Here is a 10,273-nt window from a genome sequence, read left to right as displayed (position 1 = left end):
TGTAGCTGTTAAAAAAATTAACAAGTGGTAAACCAAATTTATTGTTAATTTTTGAAATATCAGTCTCCGACCAATAACACAAAGGTTGATTTGACAAGCGGATCCAAATTGAAAAATCTTTAAAGTTTTATTCAATAGGCTTAAATTTAGGAGATTAGCATTCAAAGAAAAATGGTTTGCAACAAATAAACCAATGAACACCTGATAACATATCTAACTCCTTCATAAATTAATTTTGAAAAATAAATAAACCTCAATGAGAGACAAAAACTCTAAAGATCCTTTGAGTTTCCAAAGCTAATTGATCCCCTGCAAGAGATCGACCTAGAAATGTACTTACCAAGAGAGTATCTAACTAGAGTTATATTCCACTGTCTACATCCATCTTCAACCTCCTCATCCGTGAAAAAAAAAAAAAAAAACTTTATCTTCCAAACAGGAAAGATAAGTTAAATTAAAGAAGAGGAGTTTGAGATATGAGAACAACTTTAACATCTCCAATTCAAGGAAGGAGATGATCCCTAAAAAGATCTTGAAGAAGAGGGAAGAAGGGGAAAAGAATTTAAATACATGATATGCAAGGGACAAAATCCCTATAACCTACTAAACAATCAATAATAAAAAATAGGAAAAGAAAATCTAGATACTTCTTCCACGAGAAGAGGAAAAAAAGAGAAGAAACTCAAAAATTGCTGCAGCATGCTCCAAAAAACCCTAATACAACGACTCTCCATTTTAGGGCCTCAGGTTTGTCTTCTCCATCTCCCTCCATCATTTTCCACTTCGACTTAGCCCAGATCTTGTGGGAAGAAGGAAAGTGTCATTCTAGAATTCATCTTCGGCTCTAATCTCATAGAAAGAAGGTCAAAAAAAAAAAAAAAAAAGAGAGAAATAACTGAATAATAGAGTGATAAATTCATGGCATTGAAAGAATTTTGAGTGATATATAAATAAATTAAGATTTTTGGTGGTTAAATAATAAATAGCTAACGGCGCCACCATGCAAGTTTTCTTTGAATTTTCTTCCCCTAAACTCACTTGCAACCGGCGCATGCGCAAGTCTCGCATAGCATTAGGATTTCCATTCGCCGCTAAATACCGAAGTCTTCCATCAGTATTTGCTCTGTGAGGTCTCGCTCGAATGGAGAGGGAGCAACTCAGAGGCGTGGTGATCATCTCCCTCCCTCCTCCCGGCGATCCAAACAAGGGAAAGACCATAACCGCCTTCACCATCTCCGACAACCACGACCACCTCCAGCAGCAGCTGGGGGCGGCGACGACGGTATCGCCATCTGCGGCATCACAGTCGGCGGCGGCAGTTCAGACATCTCTCCTTCCTCTTAGGGCCAAGAGGGCCATTGCAGCAGTGCTCGGTCTCTCCCTTCTCCTTCTCTCCCTTTGGGCCTGCCTCTTTTCTGAACTCCCCGTACAGCTTCTCCAAGGGCAGGAGGAGGACGGACGCTCCCGCTACTCCTCTATCTTGCTTCCCCTCTATTCCAAGTCTAGAGCTCATGAAACTGCTGGCGGTGGAGGGCCTTCTCCTTCTCTGTTTGCCGGTGTGAAGCTGGCTAAGGTTTCTGTCACAAATTCATCGTCTGTGATTCCCATCCGAGGCAATCTTCTCCCCGATGGGTACTCGATGCATTTTATTTTCTTGTTCTTGTTATAAATCTTAAAAACTCTTAATAGACTTGCCCATGAATTATGGGAGCTTGTTTGCTTTTCGGGGTACTGAAGTAGATCCATGCGACTTAGAGGTGATTGCATCCAAAACCAAATGAAGTTGTGTTATCAAAAGCCAAATGGATGGATGTTATTAATATTTTCAGTTTTGCGGGAATGATTTTTCCAATTATATTGTAATTGGAGCTACCAGGTTGTTAATAGTCTGTAACCGTGTTACTAAAATCACTTCGCACATTATATTTTGTTGTTATTAAAAAATGCCAGCTTGTGGAGGTTATGGGGATTTCTATTTTTATTTTTATTTTTTGCATTAGGGTCTGTTAGAATGCAATCTTCCAACTTACAAGTAGGATTTAGTAAAACCTGGAATCTAAATTTTGTTAAGCTTGAAAGGGTTAAAACCTGAAAACTGTTTGAAATGAGAACTGTTAAATTCTTTTAAATACTGATAAATTGTTTGTCTATTTGTTTTAGGATTTAAAATTTTGGAGAGGGAGAAATCCTTGATCTTCTAAATTTCATGAAGAAACTTATTCAGGAAGTCCTGGATTTAATCAGTAATATAGTTGGAATCAGATTTATCAAATTAATATGACTCGGTCTCAAAAATTATGGCTAGTTTGATTAATGCTTAAATAATAACTAAAATAGGATGCCCAGTAACCACTCCTTAGTGACAACAAATTATATTACTTCGTTGCATGCTTAACTTGGTGCTAGAAGATACTCGTTTTTTTTTCTTTTATATATATATTCAGAAAGACTAATCATTGTTTCCAATCCTTGTATATGAGGAGCTAACATCTATTAAATACCATGCATACAACTTGAGAGTACCCTTTGCAGTGGTGATATTCTTTTTTATCCTAAAGAACTATGGGAGTTTACAAATTAATGACTTGTGCTTTTAATCAGCACTATTAGCAGATGGTCAATTAATGTATTGATCTTTAAGTTACTTTTCTAACCACAGTTTTATTTTCGACATTATTGCCAAAAATTTAGTTTGGCGTGATTTAAGCTAAAATTTGCTTAAATCCTACATAAAATAGGGTACAAACAAATCCTTAGTAAGAATTGAATTAGTTTACTTTGCTGTATGCTTAGCGTGATGTTAGAATATGCCCATTTTTTTATATACAGGGACTGATCTTCATTTTCATTCTTGTACATGAGGATTTATCATCTATCAAATAGTATGCTTAGAACTTAAGAGCAATCTTAGCGGCGGTGATATTCAATTTTTATTATGAATACTACGGGAGATTATGAACTTATGTGATTGATTGCCTCTCAAAACCTCCATAGTTAACCAATTAGGAAAGATGGGTAAGTAATTTATTGTTTTGCAGGCTTGTCAGCTAGCAGTGAAATTTCTTTTTTTTCAATTAATGTTGTTTTATATCTTTTCTCTGCTCACTTATTAAAATTTTTGATATGAATTTTTATTCTTCTTGAAATGCTCGTCTTGTCAGTAGTCTGTAAGCTTATGTTTAATGATGATGATATAAGACTAACATATTTGTTTTTCTCTTCACTTATAAAATCTATAAATTGAACCTGAAACTTTAGTTTACTCTATTCAGACAGTACTATACATCTGTATTTGTTGGGAATCCTCCGAGACCCTATTTCCTTGATGTTGATACTGGCAGTGATTTAACATGGATTCAATGTGACGCTCCTTGTGTTAGCTGCACTAAGGTACATATTGGTCAATTTGTTTTTTAAATGGTTAGTGATAGCTTATGTTTCTACTAAACCCAGCCTTTATATGGGTTGTTGGGCCAATGCACCCTTTGAGAACTTGTAATTTTTCAGTAACTGCTACTTTCTTATAGCTTTTTAGTTTGTTTTGAAGAAGAATGGAATCGTAACCTGCATGATTTTTATGTAATTTTCGCAAGTACTGCTGCAAATTCATTAAAAGTGCTTTCAATATAGAAGTTTACATGTTTACCAAGAGGCTTACATGACCTGAATGATATTACTATTATTTAGGGACCTCATCCATGGTACAGACCAGTAAAAAATAAAATAGTTCAACCGGAGGATTATTTATGTCAAGAAATTCAACAAACTCAGAGCCATTGGTCTTGTGATTCATGTCAGCAATGCGACTATGAGGTAGAATATGCAGATCACAGCTCCTCCATGGGAGTTTTAACAAGGGATGAAATGCAGCTAATGATGTCAAATGGTGACAAAGCTAAAGTGAATTTTGTTTTTGGGTAAAAAATTAACTGCAAACAAAATCGTTCATAAATTTGTATCCATTGAGGAATTTAATTTGTATATTTTAAATTAGGTGTGCATACGATCAACGAGGCCGGTTCTTGAATTCTCCGGTGAAAACTGATGGGATCCTTGGACTGAGTAGTGCCAAAGTTAGTCTCAATTCTCAACTGGCAAGTCAAGGGATCACCAATAATGTTGTTGGACATTGTATTAGTGGTGGAACTGAAGGTGGTGGATATATGTTCTTTGGAAATGACTTTGTACCTCGGTGGGGTATGACTTGGGTTCCCACTAAAAATGGTCTCACGTATGATATCCTCCACCAATCATATTAAATTTATGCATCAAGTTACTTCAACAAATGCATACTTAAGTCATTTCTTCATTTTTTTCCCACCTTTGTATACAAGGCTTTATTTTGAAGGCAAATTTTAAATTGAGAAGCTATATAATTTATTTTTTGTTACTGTCTTTTTCGAACTTCTATTACTACTGGATTGATCTGATCGCAAATATTTCCTTGCTTTAATATTTCACTTAATGCTTGTCTGCTTGTCTAGAATATAAATTAAAACTGTTGTCATAAAAGTAATTTTAGCTTGGCATTTCTTTTACTTTGAAAGAATTCGAAAGTGTGCTTTGTTGATTTTCAATGGAAAAAAAATTGAATTCTGAACTTTTTAAAATTTTACAAGAATGTCACGATTATATGAATGCTGAAAGGATGACTCTGTTATGGGACTTCAGAAGGTGGGCATTTAGCATGGAAGCGGTTGGAGAATGGTATGAGAAGGAGGATGGAGGTGTTGGTCGTGTTAGGAAGGAGTTAGACAACAAAATCTGCTGTTGGGCAGAAGATTTACATTGTTTGAAGGCTGCCCGCACTGAAAAACAACAAGAATAATCACAAGAAGGCATGGTACAGATGTTGTGGAGGATCCAAAATTTGTTCTTGAACAAGACACATACAGATCACTTGTAAAATAAATTAGATTCATCATTCCAAGTAGCATAAATTAGAGAATATAATATCCAAAATACTCAAAGCCAAATAAAAGTTCCTAAAACAGCAAAGGGAATACATATAAATAGATCCCTAATAGAAAATAACTCTTAATAGACATAAGTAAATAATAAATAAATAAAATATGTCCAACATCCTTGTAGAAATTGCAGAAAGGGAGAACGATGCTTTCAGTTTTCCCTTGATTGTTGTAGTTCTCGTTTCCGCATAATCGCAAAAATCCCATGATCAGGATTGCGGGATCAATAATCTCATACATCCACAGTCGCCTTAGCATCATTCTGCTCTACTAGGAGAGGCTTCTCTTTCTGGCCTTGTAAGTGTGGGCATCGTCATTCGTTATGAAATCGGGAAATGCGTGCTTGCGGTAGGCCGCAAAATATTACATTGGGATAGCTCGAAGGTTGAAATGGAGGCTTTTATGTTCCTTGGGTCGCTTGTGATGCCGTGATGCTCGAAGTTAACAATGTGATCGTGGAGGGAGATAATTGTAATGCTATGATGCTCTCCGACATTCAGTGGAAATGGTTGTGTGGAACCAACATAGTGGGCGACACTCAGTTATGGCTTTTCTTACTAACTTCCTTCATGTGCTTGGAGCCATGAATGCTTGAAGTTAATGGTACGATCGTGGAGGGCGATAATTGCAATGTTATTGATGCTCTCCGACCATTCAATAGAAAAGGTTGCGTGGAACCAACATAGTGGTTGGCACTCAAATCTGGCTTTTCTAATATCTAAAGATCTTGCAATGGAACAACCCATTTTTGTGCTCATTTTGCTTTACAAGATAATTTTGCTGTTAGAAATTTACAGTATAGTCTTCTTTTGTCGTTTTTTGTTGAAAGGGATGTGAACATTTTTGGGGATTGATAATTAGCAACCTTTTTTGCTTTTTGCTGTGGCTGGCTGGCTCCATTTTGTAATTATTTTGTTTTATATATTAATGCAAAATGCACACCCTTTACAGATAGGCTTCTCCTTTTCTAGAATGACTTGGATCTCACTGTAAGATGTTCTTTATCACAAAACACCTAAAAAGATTTACAGAATTGCTACTCATCATTTCTATCTATCTATCTAGCTGAGATGACATAGCTGAATTAAACTAGAATTTAGTATTCCGTTTGCTTTATATTTTCTTGATCTGGATCGGGACTTGGAATTAACTAAGGAGGGAATGGACAGTTAGACTATGGAATTAAATTTTTTATTATTCTATTTCCATCACTGACAGTTTAATATCCATATATTAATTGAAAAGTGCCACTAAAGAAGCATTTTAATTAACAATTAAATATTTACCTTTCTGATTGTTGAACTCATAGTCTGTACACATTGGTTCCTCTTATATTCATCTTATTCAAAAGTTTAAAACCTGAAAAAAAATTAAAACATTATTATGAGTTATCTAAAGATAACCCAGTGGAGCAATCAACAATAGGAACCAAAAAAAAAATAAGACTATGCTGGTCTTTCATATTTCATTATAGAAGATTTTATAATAATATAATGTACATGTCCATGACATTTATTTAATGGAAATAACTTGAACTTCGATATGCATTAATTTTAGCTTATTTTTGAAAGTTTAATCTTTAACTTGACTTTTACTTCATGTTATTAATATTCACATTTATCTTAGGATTACCGTCAAAACACAACCAAACTCACCTCCCACTGATATTATCTCGTCAACACAGCAGTTCGTGATTTAATTTACATGATCGTTTGATGTAGAAAAGTTTCTACTCGCCCCTGATCGATATTCTCCCATTGACGCAACAGTTAACAATCTTAAACATTACTGTTGTTTAGGGTGGTAGGATAACATCTACGTGCGTGGTTACGTTGGTATCCCCTGCATATGTCATGAGGGGGTGGTCTCCTCTTAACATGTAAACATTCATATATACACTATGTATTCTTCATAACATTTATTCTTTTCATATAAGACCACTTATATTTATTTACCAAAAATATGCAACTTTACTAAAATCTAAAGTTATGCGATAATCTGATAGATCCAAATGTACTAAAATTTTAAAGGTTGAGTAATAGTCTGACCTACACATCTAGAATATAAGAGTCATTCAATAATCTAATATCATTCTAAAATAAAAAAAAAAACTATGTTATTATTAAGATAACAATATTTAACAAACATATTTCATGACTAATAATATGAAAAATCATATATAGTTTAATTTCATTAATATACGACATAATAGTGAAAAACTATAAGCAGGAGTATATTTGAAAACATGAAATATTACTGTAACTTAAAATTATAATTACTTACCTCAAGCCTAAATGATTTTCTTGCTCTTAACTTTTGTCACTTCCTTCAAATTAACACATATAATATATGACATATTCATATTAATAATTTTATCTCAATTACTTAATTATAATTATAATTAAATTTATAATTTTGTTATTTTAATTAAGTGATTAAATCCTTAATTTCTATGTTTAATTGTTGCCGTTAAGATTAATATTAAATAATATTAAGATTTGAAAAATAGAACACTAACTTTACTCTGCTTTCTCTTTTGCACAATTGCCAAACTCTATCTGTTTTAACCTTTAATTCAGCTGTTTGACAATTCATAATCACTAATATTAATTTCTAGAATTTAATATAACTTAATAACATTTAATTAATATGATAAAATAATTTATATAATTAAAACTATAAACTCTACTCATGAATTGATCTTCAATCCCGTACATGAATTTTCTTTTCCTTTTTTCATTTGGCTAGGGCGCGGTTTAGATGAATCAACTTGATTTTGAGGCTCTGTTTCCTCTAGTCGAACTCATAAGCAGAGCTGCTCCTACATCTTCTTTTGCTCGATGTTCTTCTCGTTTGCACCTAATGAAATCATGCCTCTAACATGTGAGAAATAAGCACCTTAATTGCGGGAGCGGCTTGTTATCCTTCTACTCTCGATCTCTCTGATTCTCCTTCTCCTTCTTCTTTTGCTCGACTCTTCTTCCCATTCCTTCAATTAGGGCACACACAACAAGCCTTCCTCTTCTCGTTCACTCCCTTGGATGGAAGGAAACGATGTAAGCATTAAATCCCTTTTCTTAGCTCACTTAGCTTCTCTTTTCTATTAGGACAAAATTTTCTTCCTTTCCCTTTATTGCTTTCGCTTCCTCTATCTCTCTTGCACTCTCGCTGTCTCTCTTCCCATCTCTCTTGCACTCTTGATGTCTCTCTTTCTATCTCTCTTGCATATTCACTGTCTCTCAAAACAGAATATGATTTTTCGAGTGGCGCGTCTCCTTCTAAGGACAATTTTAATTCATTCAGTTATTGTAATTAACATTTAAAGTTCGGTACTACAATCTCCCATTTTCATAAAATTTTGTCCTCAAAATTTATGAACTTCACAGAAGTTAAACAGTATGCATATTTAGCATGATCTCTCCAAAAATCTTCAAGAATGTCTTATTTTTATGGAGTGATAAGCATATGTGTAAATCCAAAATTTGAGATAATATAATTCATCTAAAGAGTCCCCATACATCTGAAACATGACAAATAGAATAATACTCAAATGACATTAAATATATAACACTCATCAAACTCTTCTAGCATATGTATCGGTAGCAACGTGTTCTTCAAGCTCTTTATGAGCCAAGGAAAAGACACTTTGCTAAATATTTTACCTTGTTTGGTCCTCATGAGTCATTATACCAGCTTTTGTCATCTTTTCTTGATTACTTCTAAGAATAAATCCCTCTTGAAAATTCCTCTAAGTTGAATCCAATCGTAAGATAGTATTTGGTGCAGATCTCTGTGCAAAATTATGGCCGTTTCTATTTGATGCCCAAGTCTTCTGTATACTAACACGCCTTCAAACCAAATAAACATTCACATGATATTGCTTTCCACACTTAACACAAGGTTCTATGGTGCTGTTGCCAGTCTGGCTAATAACTCCATCAACATTTGATTTTATCTTCTTCTCATTATACTCTCCAGAAAGAACTGTTGGCGCTTCTTGTTCCAAACTTCCTCTTATGCAAGTTCCACGCTTATGAGTTTGCTGAAAGTTAATTTTTACCCGCCTAGCTCTCTCCAATAGCATTGAATATTCTTCAATCCCAAGTGACATTAATGACTGCCTGATTGGATCCTCAATTCAAAAAGAAACCTGTAGCATTTCTCATCGACATTTGAATTGAGCTATGATGCATACTTCGCAAACATAGTAAATTGCGTTTCATACTGCATAATCGTTCGATCTTCTTGGACTAGTTTGATAAACTTGTAATGCATCTATCTTCTGGCTGACAGCAATACACACCAACTTTAAAGGTTGCCACAAACTTCTCTCACAACACTAAGTGACTTGTTTTACCTCTAAACTTCTCTTGCAACTGTCATTGCCACCATCTTTCAGCTTTTTCCTCAAAGAAAAAATTGACAAGTGTCACCCTCCTCTCTGGTGGATAAGACAACCATATATAATCTTCATTACTCTCATCAGCCAGTTCACAACATCTACTGGACTTCTTTCTTCAGAAAAGCGATGTGGTTTCATATCCTGAAATAACTTTAAATATTTGTATATTTGGCCTCCCTCGCTAGAAATGACTTCAGATTGAGAGTTCCTAATCATCTGAGTCACTGCAGTCATTGTCTCAGCAAAAACATCGTTATTGATAATGATATTCTTGGGCATATTAATTTCTATAATATCATCCCCGACCTCTTCCTCATGATCCATAATTCTAAAAGAAAGACAAAATAATTTAATTAGTCTAATTTAAGATTTAAAATTTATTTTATTTATAACAAAATCCAATCATCTTGGTGGATCTTTCATTATGTTTCATATTTTCTAATTTAAATCTTTCTTTATTACCACTTTTGTTCTGACCCGAGAAAGAGCTTGAAATTAATCAAGGCGGGAACAGACTGTCGGAAGATATAATTAAATTTTTTATTATTATATTTCTATCACTAACAATTTAATATCTATATATTAATTGAAAATATCTACTAAAGGAAGCAATTTAATTAATAATTAAATATTTACCTTTTCGGTTTTTAAACTTGTATTTTTGTACACATTCGTTCCTTTTCTATTCATCTTATTTAAAAAATTAAAATTTGAAAAAATTTTAAAACAACATAATGAATCGTCTAATGATAACTCACTAGAACAATCATAATACTAAATTACAGTAACTTAAAGAAAATGAAATAATATGTATGCTGATCGTTCGTATATTACTGTAAAAGATCTTATTTTAATCTCATATATATGTCCATGATATTTATTCAAATCAACACCAATAATATAC

The 10,273-nt window shown here is 33.8% G+C and overlaps 1 protein-coding gene across 2 annotated transcripts in view; it reads left to right on the top strand.

Moving 5' to 3' along the window:
- The first annotated feature begins 1,000 nt into the window (after positions 1-1,000).
- LOC110028511 (aspartyl protease APCB1) overlaps positions 1,001-10,273 on the top strand; it is a 44,456-nt gene continuing 35,183 nt past the window's right edge. Inside the window, exons 1-4 of one of the 2 annotated variants that reach the window (XM_020730393.1) lie at positions 1,001-1,632; positions 3,273-3,390; positions 3,688-3,917; positions 3,995-4,231. In XM_020730393.1, coding sequence (XP_020586052.1) covers positions 1,142-1,632; positions 3,273-3,390; positions 3,688-3,917; positions 3,995-4,231 — 1,076 coding nt within the window. In that variant the 5' untranslated portion in view covers positions 1,001-1,141. The remainder of the gene's footprint in view (positions 1,633-3,272; positions 3,391-3,687; positions 3,918-3,994; positions 4,232-10,273) is intronic. The other variant, XM_020730391.1, reaches the window with a different exon arrangement.

Source organism: Phalaenopsis equestris, unplaced genomic scaffold (genome assembly GCF_001263595.1).
Source record: "Phalaenopsis equestris unplaced genomic scaffold, ASM126359v1 Scaffold000513, whole genome shotgun sequence".
Classification (NCBI taxonomy): domain Eukaryota; kingdom Viridiplantae; phylum Streptophyta; class Magnoliopsida; order Asparagales; family Orchidaceae; genus Phalaenopsis; species Phalaenopsis equestris.
The sequence above is the reverse complement of the archived record's forward strand: the minus strand, read 5'-3'. Positions and strand labels throughout refer to the sequence as shown.